Source organism: Myxocyprinus asiaticus, chromosome 26, assembly GCF_019703515.2.
Source record: "Myxocyprinus asiaticus isolate MX2 ecotype Aquarium Trade chromosome 26, UBuf_Myxa_2, whole genome shotgun sequence".
Classification (NCBI taxonomy): domain Eukaryota; kingdom Metazoa; phylum Chordata; class Actinopteri; order Cypriniformes; family Catostomidae; genus Myxocyprinus; species Myxocyprinus asiaticus.
In genome coordinates this window covers 14,452,632-14,473,794 of record NC_059369.1, presented here as the reverse complement: position 1 = coordinate 14,473,794, position 21,163 = coordinate 14,452,632, and the positions used below count along the sequence as shown (strand labels likewise).

General features: G+C 39.0%; 1 protein-coding gene across 5 annotated transcripts in view; it reads right to left on the bottom strand.

Annotated features, from left to right (window-relative positions):
• The window catches only part of LOC127416948 (kinesin-like protein KIFC3), an 83,946-nt gene that overhangs the window by 54,357 nt on the left and 8,426 nt on the right, over positions 1-21,163 (bottom strand). For 2 of the 5 annotated variants that reach the window (XM_051656564.1, XM_051656566.1), the window contains exon 1: positions 12,354-12,671. The exons of 1 other annotated variant lie outside the window; for it this stretch is intronic. In XM_051656564.1, the coding sequence (XP_051512524.1) occupies positions 12,354-12,656 (303 nt within the window). In that variant the 5' untranslated portion in view covers positions 12,657-12,671. Of the gene's footprint in view, positions 1-462; positions 755-12,353; positions 12,770-21,163 lie in introns of those variants that run through there. 2 more of the 5 variants (XM_051656565.1, XM_051656569.1) reach the window with 2 other exon arrangements.

Genomic DNA, 21,163 nt, shown 5'->3' with positions numbered 1-21,163 from the left:
TCTGTCTCACTCTCCCCTCATTTCTACATTGCTTTGTCTAAAACACTGTAAAAACCCAAGACATATGCAAGAAGGAACACATGCAACCTCTCTTTTATTAATGGGACCATGAATCATTTATCTCAATACAGTTATGACCATTTCCCCCATCCCCCATCCTAAGAGTAAAATCACCCCCTCCCTCCTCCTCAATCCTGTAAATTCCTCCATATCTCCCCAGCACAAACATCGGTCTGTGCTGCACATCACAACATGAAAACACTGCATGCAGCAGCCAGTGTTAAGTTCAAATCACACAAGATCTGTGCATGTGTGTTTCTAAAGATAATACTGTGTTAAACATTATACAAGACTGGGTGGAGATTAAATACTGGGGCACAAAAAATATGAAAAATACATAAACGGCACACGTGGTTACAGTACAATTTCACACGAATCCTCTCTCTCATTCTCTGAACTTACCTCTGTCCCTGCGGTCTCCTGGTCTATCTCATACCGCCATGATTTTGTAGCATTTATTTTAAGAATGTGAGCTCACACGTGCACATGCACAAATGCAACCGATCTCTGTGCTGTACCACCACCAACTAAGCTGCACCCTCTTGCTCTCACTCTTTGTCCCTCACACACACACACACGCAGCTCCTTGCTCTTCACACACAGTCTCGTACTGACACAAACACTCTTCTTCCTGTCGCTGTTCCTTGGTAACAGAGGAATCCAACCCAGCACCATCACGGCTCCCTGCGCTACTGCCCTCCTTCTCCACCTATCCCTCTCTCCCTCCCTGTCTCGCCGTCACTTGCCTGGCTTCAGAAATAAATACTGCGGCATGCAAACGTATCTCCTCTCCCGCTGACTACATCAACATGTGTGTGTGTGTGTGTGTATTACAAATGTGCAGCATCGCAACGCTCTCTGCCCGCTACTTGGCACACTGGAATACTTAAGAGACGCACCACAAATGCATGAGTGTTAGAAATAGAGTAATATATGTCAGCCAGGCCTGATATTTTATGATTTTGAGATTATCGATATCAGCTTAACAACATCCACCTGGCCAATTAACAAATAGGCCTATGCAAAGTAAAAAACATAGAGAGAGCCTTGTCAATGGATAATGCCCTTTTCTGTTTAAAAATATTTTGTCACTTTGGAGTATGGTCTACAATAAGGATTAACTGAATTAATGTTATCTCATTTGCTATCCTTAAATATATAATGTTTTAATACATTTATATATTAATGTATTCATTTCAATATAATAATAATGATGGTAAATGTATTATATACACAATTATTCTATATTATTTATATCAGTTTCTCTGGATTTACTATTTATAGGTATGTGTTTCAGTAAAATGAACATTTTTGTTTTATTCTATAAAGTACTGACAACATTTCTCCCAAATTCCAAATAAAAATATTGTCATTTAGAGCATTTATTTGCAGAAAATAACAACATGCGTCCTCCACAAAGATAAATCTGCCCGATTACAGCCTTGCTGAAGCACCCCCAGATCATCACCAATCCTCCACCTAATGGTTAGACAGAGACCTGGAGAGGCCTTCAAGCTACAGTGTCTCAGTGCACCCACTGTGAAATTCTTTGGAGGATCGGTGATGATCTGGGGGTGCTTCAGCAAGGCTGGAATCGGGCAGATTCGTCTTTGTGAAGGACATATAAATCAAGCCACATACAAGGTTGTCCTGGAAGAAAACTTGCTTCCTTATGCTCTGACAAATGTTCCCCAACTCTGAGGATTGGTTTTACCATCAGGACAATGCTCCATGCCACACAGCCAGGTCAATCAAGGTGTGGATGGAGGACCACCAGATCAAGACCCTGTCATGGCCAGCCCAATCTCCAGACCTGAACCCCATTAAAACTCTCTAAAATGTGATCAAGAGGAAGATGGATGGCCACAAGTCATCCAACAAAACTGAGCTACTTGAGTTTTTTGTGCCAGGAGTGGTATAAGTCACCCAAATGCAATGTGAAACACTGGTAGAGAGCATGCCAAGATGCACAAAAGCTGTGATTGAAAATCAGGGTTATTCCACCAAATATTGATTTCTGAACTCTTCCTAAGTTAAAACATTAGTATTGTGTTGTTTAAAAATGAATATGAACTTGTTTTCTTTGCATTATTCAAGGTCTGAAAACACTGCATCTTTTTGTTATTTTGACCAGTTGTCATTTTCTGCAAATGAATGCTCTAAATGACAATATTTTTATTTAGAATTTGTGAGAAATGTTGTCAGTACTTAAAAGAAAATAAAACAAACATTTTACTCAAACACATACCTATAAATAGTAAATCCATAGAAATATATATATATATATACACACACACACACACACACATTCATACATACTATATATAAATACTGTTAATATGTAAAATACTGCTAATATCTTATATTATCAAAATAAAAAATATGCACAACCTAACACAGAAACTGATTGAGTTGAGCACTGTATGCTTATTACATGCGATATAATAAACACAGGAGTGTATTTAAAATTAAACATTTAGCATTCAATTTGTTTTATATCTTTATGTATAGTGTCTTATAATGCAACTGCACAGGCAATGTACACTTAAGTTTATCTTGCCAATAAAGCTAGATTTGAATTGAATCTTCCCATTTGATCGTATTATTAAAAAAGTCCACTGGCAAACGGCAAAAGATTGTGCCCAACTTTTAATTAAAGCATGTCAACTGATTTTATGGCATGTTTACATACAGTATACTGTACATTTATCAAAGATGTATACCTGTAAAAAAATTTAATTAACTTTATCCACAATTTATTTTTATTTTTTTTACATTTTAAATAATTACAATAAATGATGAACCAATTTCTTGCAAGTTCTTTAAGACAAAGTATAAGGTACAGTTGAAGTTCCTGACATTTAATCATAGAAAACAGTCCCTGTCTTAGGTCAGTTATCACTACTTCATTTTAAGAATGTGAAATGTCAGAATAATAGTAGAGATTCCCAGTGGGTCAGAAGTTTACATACACTTTGTTAGTAGTTGGTAGCATTTGTCTTTAAATGGTTTAACTTGGGTCAAATGTTTTGAGTAGCCTTCCGCAAGCTTCTCACAATAAGTTGCTGGAATTTTGGCCCATTCCTCCAGACAGAACTGGTGTAACTGAGTCAGGTTTGTAGGCCTCCTTGCTTGCAGTTCTGCCCACAAATTTTCTATCAGATTGAGGTCAGGGCTTTGTGATGGCCACTCCAATACCTTGACTTTGTCGTCCTTAAGCCATTTTGCCACAACTTTGTTGGTATGCTTGGGGTCATTGTCCATTTGGAAGACCCATTTGCGACCAAGCTTTAACATCCTGGCTAATGTCTTGAGATGTTGCTTCAATATATCCACATAATTTTCCTTCCTCATTTTGCCATCTAATTTGTAAAGTGCAGCAGTCCCTCCTGCAGCAAAGCACCCCCACAACATGATGCTGCCACCCTCATGCTTCACGGTTGGGATGGTGTTCTTCGGCTTGCAAGGCTCACCCTTTTTCCTCCGAACATAATGATGGTTATTATGGCCAAACAGTTCAATTTGTGTTTCATCAGACCAGAAGACATTTCTCCAAAAGTAAGATCTTTGTCCCCATGTGCACTTGCAAACTGTAGTCTGGCTTTTTTAGGGGCATTTTGGAGCAGTGGCTTCCTCCTTGCTGAGCAGCCTTTCAGGTTATATCGATATAGGACTCGTTTTACTGTGGATATAGATACATGTCTACCTGTTTCCTCCAGCATCTTCACAAGATCCTTTGCTTTTGTTCTGGGATTGATTTGCACTTTTCGCACCAAACTATGTTCATCTCTAGGAGACAGAATGCGTCTCCTTCCTGAGCGGTATGATGACTGTGGTCCCATGGTGTTTATACTTGTGTACTATTGTTTTTACAGATGAATGTGGTACCTTCAGGCATTTGGAAATTGCTCCCAAGGATGAACCAGACTTGTGGAGGTCCACAATTTAGGCTGTGGAGGTCTCAGCTGACTTCTTTTGATTTTCCCATGATGTCAAGCAAAGAGGCACTGAGTTTGAATGTAGGCCTTAAAATACATCCACAGGTACACCTCCAATTCAGTACACCTCCTATCAGAAGGTAATTGGCTAATTGCCTAAAGGTTTGACATCATTTTCTGGAATTTTCCAAGCTGCTTAAAGGCACAGTTAACATAGTGTATGTAAACTTCTGACCCACTGGAATTGTGATATGGTCAATTAAAAGTTAAACAATCTGTCTGTAAACAATTGTAGACTTGTGTCATGCACAAAGTAGATGTCCTAAACGACTTGCCAAAACTATAGTTTGCTAATATTAAATCTGTAGAGTGGTTAAAAAATGAGTTTTAATGAATTTAACCTAAGTGTATGTAAACTTCTGACTTCAACTGTAAATATATTTTTCATTATATTTTATTGTTTGTTTTAGTGTACAATGTAAAGTAACCCTTAGTAACTGGGCAACCACAAGAGATGCATCCTTGGATACTTTTTAAACAGTATTTCTGGATTCCCTTTCGGAGAACTCGAGCAGCATATGATCGCAGTGGGACACCGTCCGAGTGTCACGTGGTCTGAAGCCCTTATACAATCATGGCAATTTATTGGCTGATGGCGCTTAAGTGATGCCTCCTAGGGAGCAAAAGCACGGGCTCCATAAAGGCACTTGCTTTTGTGCCATCGAGTCAGATTTTCTGTTCTTCAGTGAACGATCTCGTCTGGCCCTCTGTGCTTACCTCTGTGTACACGGTCCATTGTTGGTGAGGATTCCCACGACATGCGTGTTTTCTGTCTGAGGCCACGCTGGAGGGTCCGGATCGCCCGCAGTGTGATTTGATGCACGTCAGGATGCTCCGTGAAAGGCTTGCCTCCTTTGGAAGGGATTCAGTCAAACTGCGTGCTCAGTGGCACGTGGCAGTGTGACTCATGTTAGGACGGCGCAGACGCCGAGGAGATGGGAGTTGAGCAGCAGGCCGATCTTCAGTTCCCTCTGTCACTCTCTCCAGATTCGGCTCAATGTTCTCCAGTGGAGTTTACACACGGGCATTTGCACCTTAGCCCTGAGGACCACACAGTGGTTTTCTTCGGCGCTGAGGACGCATTGGATTCCAAGGATTTAGCTGCCAGCCAGCCCGAGGATTCCAAGGATTTAGCTGCCAGCCAGCCCTCGGTAATTTATACGGAGTTGCTGGAGGTTATTATACGTGGAGTGGAGAAACTGCACCTGGACTGGCTGGATGAAACACAGTCAGAGGATCGTAAATCCATCGTGGACAACTGTTTCTTAGCAGGCCAACGTGCAGTTATGCCTTGTAGGCCGCTCCCTTTTTCCCCCAGACCTCCATCGGGAGATTTCGAAGTCCTGGGATCAAACTTACTTGGCCAGGATTACAAACCAATCGGCCTTTCCAATGTGTGTCGAGCTTCTGACCACAGATATATTTAGGTCCTGGAGATGGAGGAGACGCTGGCGGTCCATCTCTCCTTCTTCGGTGGCCACATGGAAGTCGAGGCCTACTCTTCCTTTGGAGCCATGCAGGATGTTGAACAAGGCCTACCTGGCTTCGGGTCAGGCGGTTTCCTCTTTGCACACACTGGCAGTTTTGCAAGCCTACCAAGCCCATTTTATGAGGGATTTAGATAAGGGAGCTGGGCTGGATGCTGAGGCTGCCATGGAACTACGCCGGGCTTCTGATCTGGTTCTGAGAGCTAACAAGCACTCTTCAGATTAAAATTCGAATTGCTTTTGCTGTTTGAATGTTGGTATATATGGCGGGCCTCGTGACGCTAACAGATATTCGTGACAAGGCCTTCCTAAGGAATGCCCCTTGTCACAATCTGGGCTGTTCAGTAACGCAGTCCAGTCGGTGTCCTCCTGTCCTCTGGTTTTCTCTCTCGCCCCCGGCATCAGTGCTGCACACAGTTCTGCAGAGGGTTCGGGAGGATTGGGTTTTGCTTCCGTTAGTGGTGCTCAAGTATGGTTTTCGACTCTGATCTCACTCCTGGAAAAGGCGCCTTGGGAGATTCCAGTCAGAGTGAACATGTTGTCTCAGGCATGAGGCAGCATTTGGCACCCATGGCTGGACTTGTGGAAGTTGTGGGTATGGCCCCTCAATGGGAAGCTCTTTTGAATGATGGATTATCCCCTGCTGTGGTTGAAACCATTTTAAATGCTAGAGCTCCATCAACGAGGAGGCTATACACATTTAAGTTTCGTACTTTTGCTTCTTGGTGTAAAGTGCAAAGTAAAAATCCAGTTCACTGCCCTGTCGGTACAGTGCTGGACTTTTTTGCAGGAGCATTTCGGAGCCAGGGTTTCCCTGGCAATGCTTAAAGTCTATGTTGCTGCTATAGCGGCTGAACATGCACGTATCAATAGAGTCTCTGTTGGTAGACATTCTCTTGTCTCTCTCTTTATACGTGAGGTATGCAGGCTTAGACCTTTTCTTTCCATCCGCATTCCTTTATGGGATTTATCTGTTGTTTTAGAGGTGCTCTCGGGTGCTCCGTTCGAGCCCTTGGCAACAGTTACTGATAAGATTTTGACTCCCAAGACAGCACTGCTACTGGCATTGGCATCGTTTAAGAGAGTATGTGATTTGCATGCCCAGTCACTCAATCCTTTGTGTATGGATTTTGTGCCAGGATATTCAAAGGTCACGTTAAGACCTTGTTTGGGCTGTTTGCCCAAGGTTATTTCTATGTCTTTTCGCTCGCAAATCCATTAATTTTCAGGCTCTCCCCTATTTGTGTCGGAGGAGCATGAAAGGTTACATATGCTTTGCCCAGTTTGGGCACTGTGATTTTATGTTGACCGTACTAGACAGTGAAAGTCAGAACAGTTGTTTGTGTGCTTTGGTGGCCGCAATAGAGGTGTTTCGGTGTCCAAGCAAAGACTGTCTTATTGACGCAATTTTGAGTGCTTACAAAGCACGTGGTCTGCCTTCGGGTATTCGAGCTCATTCTATAGGAGCATGGCATCCTCATGGGCTTTGGCTAGAGGTGTATCCTTAGAGGACATTTGTATGGTGGCAGGGTGGTAATCTCCACCTACATTTGTTAGATTTTATAATCTGGACGAAGGATTGAGTCCTGCTTCCCAGGTTCTCCCTGTTGGAACAGGAGTAAATTCATAATTCCTTTTTATTCAGACGCTTTAACTCACTTGTGCGGCGCTATATGCTTGCCACATGGGCTTAGACAATTGGCAGCTACTGTTCACATGGAGTGAATGTATTCGTTCCCACAGTGATCATATGCAGTTCGAGTTCTCAGAAAGGGAACGTCTTGGTTACATACGTAACCTTTGTTCCCTGAGGGGAATGAGGTGCTGCATAGCTGGCCATACTCTCTAGCAGCTGCATTGGCTTGTGCCTTTTGCAGAAAATCTGAATCGATGGCACGAAAGCAAGCGCCTTTATGGAGCCAATGATGTAGCTCCCTAGGGGGCGTCGCTTAAGCGCCATCAGCCAAAAAATTGGCGTGATTGTATAAGGGCTTCAGACCACGTGACACTCGGACAGTGTCCCACTGCGATCATATGCAACATCTCGTTCCCCTCACGGAACCAAGGTTACGTACGTAACCGAGGCAGTTTCTATGTATGCTGGGCACTTGTTGGCACAATTCGTAACACTCTACTAATCTAATTCAAAGCATTTAAGCATAAGCCTTTAGGTCAAAAGGTTTTTAAGATCATGAGAAACAAATTTAGTCAAATTCAGTCAACTTTTGATATGTACATTCTTCAATAGTCATGCATTGTATTCTCACAGCAGGGGTAATAGAAAGTAATGAAAATAGACATGCTTTTGTCAGGCCAGCCAAAGTGAGTGAAATTGCTCTCATTTGTGTGGTGTATGAATGGACGGGTCTCTCAGAAACTACACGGACACCATTCTTCTACAGTAAACGCTCCTATGAGACCGAACACAAATGCTTCAATTTATCTCCCTTTCACTGTCTCTGAGGCAATTCTAGGTAACTGGGTTACAAATGCAAACATGAGCAAATGTGCAGAGAATGTGACACAGTTTAGTAATATGAATAACTGTCTGATTAACACTGCACAGATTGAATAGGTTCTTCAACTGAGCCAAAACTGATTTACAGTCCAAAGTGAATAATTATCACGGAGATTACAGGTCAACATTACAAAACTATTTCCATTTGGTTGTAAAAACATTTAAAGCATACTAAACACTGCTGTAAACTCTCTGTAGAAACACTGTGTGCATGTTAAACATTTACTAATTAAGGTCTTAAAAGTTGACTTCAGTGCCAGCACCATGGCATCCTCAGTGTTAAATCTGTGTAACCTCTCCAGCCAGGTCTCCTAAGCAACCAAATTGGCCCGGTTGCTAGGGAGAGTAGAGTCACATGGGGCAACCTCCTCGTGGTCACTATAATGTGGTCCGCTCTCAGTGGGGCACGTGGTGAGTTGTGCGTGGATGCCGCGGTGGATGGCGTGAAGCCTCCATGTGTCCATGGTAACGCGCTCAACATGCCACATGATAAGATGCGCGGGTTGACGGTCTCAGACGCGGAGGCAACTGAGATTCATCCTCCGCCACCTGGATTGAGGCGAGTCACTACGCCACTACGAGGACTTGGAGTGCATTGGGAATTGGGCATTCCAAATTGGAGAGAAAAAAAAATAATATCTGTGTCACCTTAGGATTTTGCCAGTATTGACAAACCACTGTCCTTAATTATTAATGATAATCCAGGATTACCACAATCTTATCAAGCTTAACACACCCTGCAACTGATTCAAAGAACTAAAACTATTTCAATTTCTGGCTGAAAGATCTCAGTTTGCCAGAGCTACATTGCTAGCGGATATTTGTAACGAAGTAGTACTTCAAGCATGCAATATGCATCGTTCATTATGGCCAGAAACAAACTCATAAGCAAGCATGCAAACACTGGACCAATGCATTGCAAATGCATGACCCTTTTGAACATACAGGTACTTACATGAAACTTGCATTTTTGCGTTACTGTGGTAGTAACAAACTTCAGTACTCAAAGGGGCAATAGAGATACCTCCTAATGTCTGTGCCATTAAACTGTGCTATTTTTAATTTTGATTTAAGCAAATCATGTGGAGTCGCGATGATACGATGTCTTTTGACAGTGCTTCACCCGTCGTAGTTTAAGGAGTGGGTATGACATGAAGCCATGGCTATGTTTACACAGGCAGACAAAAATCAGAATGTTAAGCCTACATGTAAATGTTTTGATAGTATTATTACAGTATTTTCCACCATGCCTTACTGTAGGAACAGTATGTTACTGTCAAACTGAGCTGTATTCTTTAGGAAAAAATCAGCGGGAAAATAATTGCATGAGAACTGGCCTATCCTCAAACCTGTACATACACAATTTAGAGGAGAAATTTGTGGTATTATTCAGTGATCTATTATCAAAAAGACGAAACCCAGGAGATGTCTTCTCTGCATTGGACTTACTCATACAATCGCATAAAAAGTAGAACTGTATGTGAATACACCTGGCATCCTCGTTACTTCAGCCTTGAGGAGCAGAAGCAAAGCAATCTCTTTTCAACAACCAGGTGGGCACCAAAAATTGCACAAAACATCTTTCAGCAGTTTATAATAATTTCAAACATTCATCATTTGACAATGAAGATATGCATGTAATTTTTGACAAGTAGTTTTGGACCGATAAAGTTTATGTTCTCAAAAAGATACTAGCATTAGTTATAATGGCCATTCTGTTTAGTACTGAACTAGGCAATTACAAGTTTTGAAGTACTATAAGTAACCAAATTACCTTGTCTGTGAACAAATGTTTTTACACCGGTCGAACGTGCTCAACTCGTTGGACGCCCGTTTTTTATTTTTATTTTGATGTGATACAGAGTTATATTAGCCACTTTATTTGTCTCTTCCATCTAAAATAAAGTTGTGTTATGTACAAATATAATGCGTTAATATTTCGCTCTGAATTTTGTTTGATATGTATGTAACTTCTATCTCAGTCCATTCTGAATGATGCACAACCTTGGTTGTTGACAGTGTATTCTCTCCCTTGTAGCCTTAAATGTCATATTGATATAAAAACAAGACTAACGTTTCATGATATTAATTGATTTTTGTATTTTTGTTTTCTAGGTCTGGACAGGCAGAGAATCAGAGTGTTCTTTCAGTCATTTGGACATCTGGTAAACTTAATATTATAGTTTTTGAATGGACTTCATGTGTAGTCATAATTTACCTTAATGAGTAACATTTATGTGATAGTTGTCATTGTGTAATAAATGTTCTGTTTGTAAGAAGACCTCAATTGTTTAATTATTTTTTTAACTTGTAATAGATAGAAATTAGTTACTGTACTCTGTAAGCTAAAACTGTGCTTACTGTGGTTAGTTCTACAGTATGGACATTGCAGTTTAATATACAATATACAAACAACTACCATAATTTTACTGTACAGCTAATATTCTGTATTTTAATATACATCATACAAACAACTAACGTAATTCATTTTACAGTACAGCTCTGTAAAACTACTGTAGATAGTTTTACAGTAATTTTACTGTGGTATGGATTACAGCAGCTTGCTGGCTATTTGTTGCTAGTAAGTTACTGTTGATTTTACATAAAACTTTTTTACAGTGTATCTGACTAAAATCTGTTTAGATTTTTGTAGCCTGAACAGGACAAAAACACATAAAATAAGATTTTTACAAGCCTGATCCAATTAAAATGAGATTTTTGTTAATGCGTCTTAGTCTGATCGCATTTCGTGTCTTTTTCGTCATTCATTGTGCACAGTGGGTTATTTTGTCAGGTGTTGCAGCTATCCCCTGCTGTGCGTGACGCATGCACCTGCTATTGACTGTACTAAAAGAGTATCACAAAGAAGTTGTAGTGGGCATTCGTCAAACACGTTCGTATTCGCTCACGGTCAGAAGAATATTCTCACAAAGGCAACACGGTCTCCATGGGGCGAGCTGATCCCGAACGTGCAAAAACAAAGTATACCTTGGCCTTTAGAGTCATGACAGCCAACAACTGCACAACTTGAGCCTGAACTTATTTTTACCCCAGCTAACACTTAAAATGGTTGCTGTTCTCCATCTGGATCGCTTGTCTCTATACTTTTGTTATGGAGTCCGATAATCAGAATTATCATGGCACCCAGTGGTTGGCCAGGAAAACTCTGGTTAATGGAAGTGTTCTAGTTTTGCCATATCACGCCACTTGCTTGCAGTGTATAGGCCTCTACACGATGTTACGAATGATGTTTGTTGCTCACAAACACATGCGAATTCCAGATTGTATTCTTAGAACATTCCGATACTGTTATCGTATGTGAATTCAGGAAAAAAAATAACCCCTCGGTGCGACGCTGACAACCACTGAAGGATTTTTCCAAGAATTGGAGATGTTACTGAAATAAAAGCTCTGGCAATCCCAGAAAGAAGAGATTACTGTTGGTCCAACAAGTGGAAGCAAAGATGATTGAGGAACGGGAACAATGGCAGATTGAGTGTATTCTGTTTGAATTAAATCACGATTAAAGAGGACAGGGAGCTCTCTGATTAACCCACTACTTATGTAACCACTCATCCACTGCCACCGCACGCTAACGGCATTTTATCCGCTTAACCAATACATCAGAACAGAAGGGTACATTAGAGACAGACAGCAGAATGTGAGTGGATGTGCAACAAATCCAGGTAACTTGAAAATCTGCACATCCATTCACTCCCATGCTGCATCAAGGACATGCTGATATTTACCCTCCCATCTTTGAATACCTCCCTCTATTAACAGCAGTACAAATTGCTCAACAGCTGATTACAAAACTTAGAGAAAAAATAACTCTACTAGACATTCTACAATGACCTGGAGATCTATGAGTCTTCACAGACACAATAGAGGGAAGTCAAAAAACACTTCAGTCACCCAAAGAACAGGAAGCCAAGGACCTTGAACCAACAAAGCATTGTCTAATGTTTCAATAATATAACACTCATGAATAAGAAAATTTATAAATCATTGAGCTTCGGATTAAATGGAGGGATTCCTGTGCAGTCAGACAGTAGGAACTGTTCTGTGGAATAATTTGGTGCAACTTCTATGAAATCATCATGAACTACACAAAAACTATCAAATCACAAACACCGTACTAACAATCTTAAACTTTATTGCTTGGTGAGCTGCATCGTGTTTCAACACCGCAGTGTAAACCCAAATTGTGTTGATATGCCCAACATTCAACAATAATCTTTAAAACACCGAGCACCTATTTTCCTCCTCTTTCCCCATCTCCATTCTCACCTGAACTTTCTTCCTCCTGCCATGCTCGATTTCAAGATGAACTGTTCTGCTTTTTCTTGGACTGCTTGGTATTCCGTCCAGGCAGCTTTCAAAGCCATGCCTTCTAGGGATGTCTGTGGTCTCTAGCACTCCAGAACTTAAAGGCCAGGGGTGATTTGCTCTCTTCTTGCATCGGAATTTTACTGCATCTGGGCTGGCCTGCTTGGGGCACTCTTCAGCCTCAGGCTCTGGGGTCTCCAGGACCTTGGGTCTCTTGAAGAGGTTGTGAAGAGACAGCAACACCAGGGTGCACAGCACATACATGATGGTGCTCACTAAAACAGTCACGACTAGCTTCCCCAACACATTTAGTCTCAAACAGAGATGGAGTGTCCTTTAAAGGAGATTCTGGCTGCTCCTGTTTCAGGATCGTCATAAGAGCAGAACACTATCTTCAGGTTGAAGTTACAGTCATGATATTAACTGTTGCGATCATGGACAGCTGTGCTTTTCGGTTAAGTGTGATGCGGATAAGTCAGATGATCTTCCAAAGTTAACTAAAGGAAAATTCCAAACAAGCAGTGGTCCGTGCAATCTGTTTGTAGTTTAAAGTTCTTTACTGAGTCTTTCTACACAGTCCTTTGATGTGCTTGAAAAGCAAGTCCTTAAAATTGCACTGATTCCAGTCCTAGACAGTCAGACTGAATTGAAGATTCCTTTAAGCGAAGTTCTTCTAATGCTTATTTAGACTGATAATCTGTTTGTGATCTGATGAGCAAATGAGATGGCTTTTCTCATCTCCTGCTCTCGCTAGAGAGAGGATAAGGGAGGGCGGACTCAAATGCACCTGCTTTTATACACCACAAAAGCTATTTCAACCTACCTGGACTCACATCAATAAAGACACACCCTGATAAACAAGCTCATGTATGCCAATGCAAAGACATGCACACATGCAAACACTGTGGAACAATTGATAGCTATTATTTATTACCCAGAAAATGGTTCCAAATGCGTGTGTCCTCTCTCTTACATTTGACGTCCTCTCCTGCAATCTCCATGCCTATTCTTTGGAGAACTTCCAATGATATATCTGTCTTTGATAAGACAGTAATAAATAATAATAAAACTTTTCATATCAACAGAGCTGTAATCACCCTTTGGCACAAGCCGATATCGAATGAATCCTCTTGCGTTAATAATGGTTTTATTGTATTTTTACTGTATTGTTGTTTGATGGTTGGGTAAAATTCTTACAGGTCAGGCCGCTCCCTCTTTCATAGGAGTTTTTTTGCTTGCTGATGGTCTGATCTTTATTGCAGTTTGTGGTCCATAATAATGGTCAAACTCCAAACGTTCACAGTCTGGCCGATTGTGCACTGCGGGTGATGTCCCACACCTTCACTGAGAGAGAAAACATGTTCACCCTCGCTCCCTCCCTTTTCTCATGCGGTCCATCTGTCACTGCAGTACAGATTTAAGCACAACCATCTCTTAGCTGATGTAACGACTGTTTGCATTTATGTAAAAAGAAGGGAAGATAAGAAAGAATTAAAAATGCAGTGTAGAGCAATCACAAGCTTGTCAGTGATTGGTCGTTGTCACATGAGATGACCTTGTAAAAGACGCAGATGACCACTGCGTCTTTTAGGGTTATAATTGTTTAGTTTTAGTTTTTTCAGTATTTAGATTTTATTTAATTTTTTATATTTTGGGCTGCCAAGTAAATGTGTTAAGTGACATCATTGAAAAGTTAAATTTGTCACAGCCTGACACATCTAGTGTTATCACTATCTAGGGGCATTTTCATGTTTAATGAAGGCAGGTTGTAAATGTTTCAAATATTATAATATACTGTGTATCAAACACATTTAATTTTGTTTTGATGTCATGCAAATGTATTTCAGTTTAGTTTAAATTTTTTAAATTGTTTGGTTTTTGAGTTTCAATTTATTAAATGTCTTTTAATTTAAATGTAATTTTCATTATAATATAACTGGTCCATCATGCCTCTACTGTGTAACAATAACATGGCAATGGGCAACCCTTAGAGTGCCTCACAGTGAGAACTGACAGTATCAATCATGGGGGCTGAATTATGATTTGTGGTCATAAAAGATCACTGCACCCGTGTGCTGAAACTCAATCACTGCTTAAAGAATAACCATCACGTTCCCTGGGAGTGTGTGTAGCTGGACAAAAGACCATTTTCTGGTTCGTTGTCCATTTTAGAGGCCTGTCATATATAGGAAGTGCCACAAACTTAAATGCAGTTTTTCTGTGTAAGTCTTTATGGCTCTTGTTCAGTTAGTGCCTGTTCTAACCCAAGTAACCAATTCAGCAGTTAATGGTCAACATACTAAGTTGTAGTTTAAAGGAATGTTTAAGCTCTATAACCTAATCAGTATTTGTTGAATAATGTTGATTACCACAAAAATAATTGAGATGTCCCTCAAAAAATGACCGCAGGGTCAATTGTACACCAACACTGCTCACAGGGGCAAGAGCAGCTCTTATGGCAAACAATACAGGATGGCAAACAGTGGTAATAAAATATATAAATACTAAAATATAAATAGTCTTTATCAGTATTTACACTCATAAATACATGTTACAGTTTACATTATTAATTACATTAATTCTGTCATGGCAGTTCACTTCACAATGAGATGTCAGCCATGCTAACGTTTAGCGAAAGACAATTAATACAAGGCAATTTGTTTCCGTTTTATTTGCATGAAAACTGATGACACAATCAAAAATGTCCTGCATGTTTTATAATTAACTTTGGAAGCCCAAAAACAGACTTTTGGTATAAAATATGCATAAGTGTTGAGGCTGATAATCTTCAGCATAAAGAAAGGGGGTCTTATTGCAGATATGCATGTGCACTGGCATCAAGCTTGTTCCTGATTGGAGTAATGGTGCATTCACATCATGTCGGAATTAATGTAACTATAAGATTCCGACGTGTAAAAGTGCTTACTTATTCGTAGAGCTCGTAATTACAAGTTGTAAACTCGTAATTCTATGAAAGCTCTGACTTGACAGTCATGACGTCATGTGAAAGAACCAATATGGCTGCGTCTTCAACAGTTAAAGGTAGCAAATGCATTTCTGTTTGATATGCCATCCTATTATGCCAAGGTTACCTGAAGCATTTTCTTTGTTCTTAAACATTTTGCAACAACAAGGTGAATTAATGAATTGATGCTGCGATAAATATTTTGCTTTTATCAACAACAAAGCTGTTTTGGTTCCAAGTTCCCAGGATGTGAACGGCTCTAAGTAGAAGCTCCGAGTTGCCATCTTGTAATTATAGTAATTCCGACAGGACATGAACGCAGCATATATCACAGTGTTACAACTGCCTCCGGTCTCCCCTACTTAGAGGAATATTCCTGGTTCAATACAAGTTAAGCTCAAATGACAGCATTTCACAATCATATGCGTGTAAATACTTTCCCATATGATACCAAAAAATTCTGTGATTAGCCACTGGCTGGTAAATTGTTTAGTGGTGTAGTGGCAAAGAAGTTCAGCACCGAGATCTTTTTACTGCATGCTAAGAGTAAAGGCTTTGACTCTTTCTGTGTAATGCGAGACCAAAGACTAGATCCAAGCAAACCATTTGTTGTTTAATAAAGTCTCTTTTAATATCATTTCTGTTCTCTGCAGTCAGTTGTTTATCAAAAACAACAAAAAACAACAAAATAAACATTTAATTCTAATCACACATAACATGAATGTTGTAAATATGGCTGTCCCCGAACAAAGATTTTCCTAGTCGACTAGTAGGAGTTAGTTTAAGCCATTAGTCGACTAGTCGCACGTTTATGATATTATACTTAAATATATATATTGGGGGCGTCAGAAAATGGTTTGAGTTCCAGGGCTGAGAAAGAATGTTATAAGTAACATTGCTAACAATGTTCTTCATTACAGAGAAATATTAAACCGTAATAATGAGCCTTTAAAATATACATTTTACAAACGCACGCACGAAGCGATCCGCAGAGACACCGGCAAAAACGGTAATGATTCTGAATGTGTCGGAAAAACCAGCAAGGACACTGTCTGAACATTTGGTTAATTTATAGAGAGAAATGCACATTAAGGTTGTGCCGACAGACGATGATCTCGGGGATCGCCAATAGCTGATGTCTTTGACGATGTCAAGATGACATTTGGCTCGTTTTCCCATTAATGTATTAAATTATTATTATTAGGCAATTATTATTATCAAATTAATATTACAAATAATTTGCCCGTAGACACACACACACATGTGCTTGAAGAAACACTTTATTATATTATTAAGAACAGAAGACAGAAAAGCGTCTATGCGCATGTATGTTTGTTCGGGGGCGAGCAGTCTCGTGGAACACGCACATCTAAAAGATTCTCACTCTTTGTTTCTGTCTTCCGATTTTTTTGTTTTTGTTGCAAGAACAGTATCATCTATGAGTGCTGCAAATGACCTCAGACATCTCATCTCAGGAGGTGTTTTGAGTTCAGATCATTGTGACCACAACTCTGCAGCCTATACATCTGTGATCAAAACATAAAATAATACAAAAACACCTTGAACCATGATTTATATTTCAGTGATTATTATCATCATCATTATTATTTGTATATTTATAATTGTTTCTATGTTTTCATTTGTGTAAGTAATTTTCCGCCATGATGTTAAGATGGATTCTTGCCTGACGGTAAATGGAAAGGTGGTTACTTATATATATATAATTTTTTTTAATCACTTATTTTAATTGCTTTTTCATTTCGTTTGGAGTGCAATTTGAATTTAGAAATGTATTTGATTTAAGTTTTTAAATAATTTAATTTTCAATGCAAAATCACTAAAGCAAGAATATTCACTGATCCCTCAGCCCAGGGGTTGCAGATGTAATTGGATATTGCTATATATATATATATATATATATATATATATATATATATATATATATATATATATATATATATATATATATATCGTGAAGGAGGGAACAAAATGAATTTCACACACATGATGTATTTTCCCGGACAATAAAATACCTGTCCGGTAGAGAATGCACAGATGAAGTAGGTTCTTTGCCAGAGAGATGTTAACAACTGTTGTAAAACCATCTTTCAAAAAGTTGAACAACACACATTTTAATTGCACTATTTTTTTTCCAGTTTCATTTGAATTTTTTGTTAAAATAAATACAAAATAAAGTTCTAAGTTTGAAATCAAGGTGTCTTGCTTTATTGTGTAGGTTTAACCCTGCTTAACGAAAATTAAGTACCACCTAGCGTCCCACCAGTTCTAATACTGGTGTTCGTCATTTTTATGTGGAGTATTTTCTGCAACCAACCGACCAATCAAAACTTGGTCAACCAAGACTCTTCTCATCGACTAACCTTTGGTCGACTATCAGGGGGCAGCCCTAGTTGTAAAGAATCCATTCAACCAAACAAACACTACTGTCAAAGTCCCTGCCACAGGTCTTAAAGAAACAGTACTGTTTTAGCACTTGTTCTACATATCCAAGTAAACACTTGTAAATAGTACAAATTAGGCATGTAAACAACAAACATGTAACAATATACTGTATATATGCAATTTCAATATATCATATTTAGTGATGTAATACATGGACCACATAAAAAAAAAAAGCTAAAATGTCACAAATTATGAAAAGCTAGGTTAATGATCAAATAAAATTTGTAAAATTGATATGTCCGTAATTTAACAAGTTAGAAGGTCCCCTGTATAACGAATAACAGCATTAGCTGAAAGATAATTTGATATTTGCAAAATGGACATTATAACTGAAATATACCCATATTACTTGAAATTAAAAGCGAAATCAAATTCTAATCATGATATCGTGATGTATCGTGATATATATTGAATCGGGCAATATGTATCATATCGTGAGGTGGGTGGTGATTCCCAGCCCTAATTTTAATGTTTACAGATTGGCCCCCATTCACTTTCATTGCAAGGGTCTCACTGTAACCCCAATTTTTGCCTTTTTTAAAGAAAAAGGAACAAGTCTAAATACATTTTTGTGGTAATCGATATTATACTGTCCACTGAGGTTAACTTGCCTTGAAGCCAGAATATTCCTTTAAACACAGGAATTACTGTGTGATAGAATAATTGTCTGTGTCCTGTTATAGCCAATATTTCAACTCCTGTCCTGATCATGTGCAGCGGGGTAAACTGGTAACTTTTGCAGGGTATGTGAAGGACACAATACGAGAGACTTTTCTGTGGTGATGTGGGTGTGGCCGAATGACGTCTTTGGAGAGCGAGGTTGGAAGAGGAATAGTAAGGATTGACACCTGTGGGAAATCATCTCTAACAGCTGTTTTGTATTGCAGTGAGAGCTTTAGAGGGATAAAAGGTAATGCTTTGAACATTTACCCGGCTCTCGCTCTCCACAGACATCGCTCGGTCACACCCACATCACCACATTGTCTTTTACAGTAAAATAAAATAAAGTAAAAAAAAAAAAATCATAAGACAAAAAGACAGTTAATTAGTCTAAAACAGTAGTTCCAGTGCGATACTGACAATTGAAACAACGTCCCAGCACAAATAATACACTTGTTTATGGGAAAATGGCTTAAAATAAGTGCATTAACAAAATATGAGTGTCACATTTCTGTTTTTAAACACTCAATGGGCAGGCTCTGTTTACTTCCATTGTAAGTGCCATACTATAACCATGAGTTTTGCTTAAAAAAAAAAAAAAAAGTGGGATGAGTTGAAATTATGTTCTGTGATAATCAACTTTTAAACATGTTTAATGTATTCTAATCCAACCTATGATCATGCTTGTGCTGGAATACAAGGGAATTCATTATTTATTTTCTTATTTTTTTACTTAAGTGAAAGCTGAGAGTATACCTGAGAAGGTATAATCAGGGTTATAAAAAGAGAGGGCTGCAATTTAGAGCAGTTACAGAAGAAACCATAAAAATGGCACTATTACCTCACAAAGATCAAGTTGACATTCCAAGATGACAAAGCACAAAAAAGGTCACCAAGAGACCAATAAATGCAAGAATTATTTCACAATCAACCAAGTAATTAGATCTATGCAGAAAGGCCACCAAAAGACTAAAAGTTCTTATTTAAGAAGTCAAAAGAATGAAACCTTATTTTGACATCAACTGCACACAATGCTTCCATACAGCTTACAACATCTTATGTTGTGATTTAATCCTCCAAGATTTGAACTGCAGTAATAGTTGGAAATGGTGTGTGTATTTTCCAGGTCCACTGTTATGTGTGGACAAGAAGCTATAGTGTGCAAGCCATAAACATATTAAATGATATGATGTGTGAATGAACACTTGGATGACATATTATTGACTCCATTGCTGCTGTGGAATGCTGATACACTTCTTAGGAATAAAAATAAAATGCAATAAGGCATATATCTGAGTAAGCCTTTACAATGGCTCTCAATGAATCCCAAGATTACAAGCTTTGATTTCATGCAAAAAAGTATTTGAAAATCAGACAAAATTAAAAAGGTACAAGACTATTGTCATTAATGCATGAACATGATCTACAATACATAGCACTGCGAACGGTGTAAACAAATAAGAAACGATGGAAATACATGTATATCAAAGTATTGACGTTAAACTGTTGAATCGGATACACAGTATACAAATATAAGTCATTTGAGAGTGTAGGAAGACTGACTCAATTGCGTCATTCATAAAGTGTCATGGAAGTGAGCGATCGCAGCAGAGATCTTTTGCTGCAGTTTGTTTGCCTCCAGTTGGCGGTACTTTTCTCTTTAGGATTATCAGGTAGTGTAGTTCTTTACCCTGTAATTCCACTACTAAACACGATGCTTAAAAAAATTACGCTGAATTAACGCAGACTGATGGCTTCAACAGAAACATATACCATCGATTAACAACCCTGGAGCTCACATTAGGCCGGTCTTTAAAGGTTAACATTAAAACTCAATTCCCCAATGGAAAAAAATAAATAATGGTATTTTTACTTTCTGAAACAGACTGTTGCACTCTATTGAAATAAATTTGGGAATCAAATCTCCTTTGGGCTTTGCATGAGCAGCACTATTTATATGATGCACAGAGCTGCTTACTGTGTAGAGTGCTTCTTTCTAGTTAGCCACTTGCGAGGTTCCATGATGGTTTAGATCACACATGGGCAATTTACGGGCCATGGGCCGAATCTGGCCCTCCACATTGTTTAATCTGGCCCACGGCTCATTTATATATTTTTCATTGGATATCTCAGTTATCATGCATTGGGACCTAACGCACCTCAACAAGCATTTAACATGCTCAGGGTTGCTAGATAAGAGATGTAACCCCCCCAATTAGAGATGAATACTTGGGCAAATTTGAAATATTCCGCCTAATGTTATACTTATTTTGTGCAATCTGGGAACCATGCATGCGAGTGCGCTCTTTCTAGCTCTTGCTTTCCCCTTTGGACACAGAGTGTTGCTAAATTTGTTCATTCTCGAGGCTGCTTGTGCTGTTTGGTACTATTAAGTTTGCGAGCAAGCCTTCTCAGTGATGAACCTTAATCCTTAATCAAATATAAACAAAGATCTCGGCATCATTGACATCATTAATCTAACTCTTTTCATAGTCATGAAGCCTGTTTTATTCAGTTGTGTGCTGAATGGAAAGCCAAACCATTAATGAGATCCACATCATGACCATTTTAGCACATAAACGGGTAATGTTTTGAGAATAAAAATAAGTAAACTGGCCCACTTTGCGACAAACATTAAAAGTACTATAATTTTCGATTTTTTTTTTATTAAAACAGACCCCTA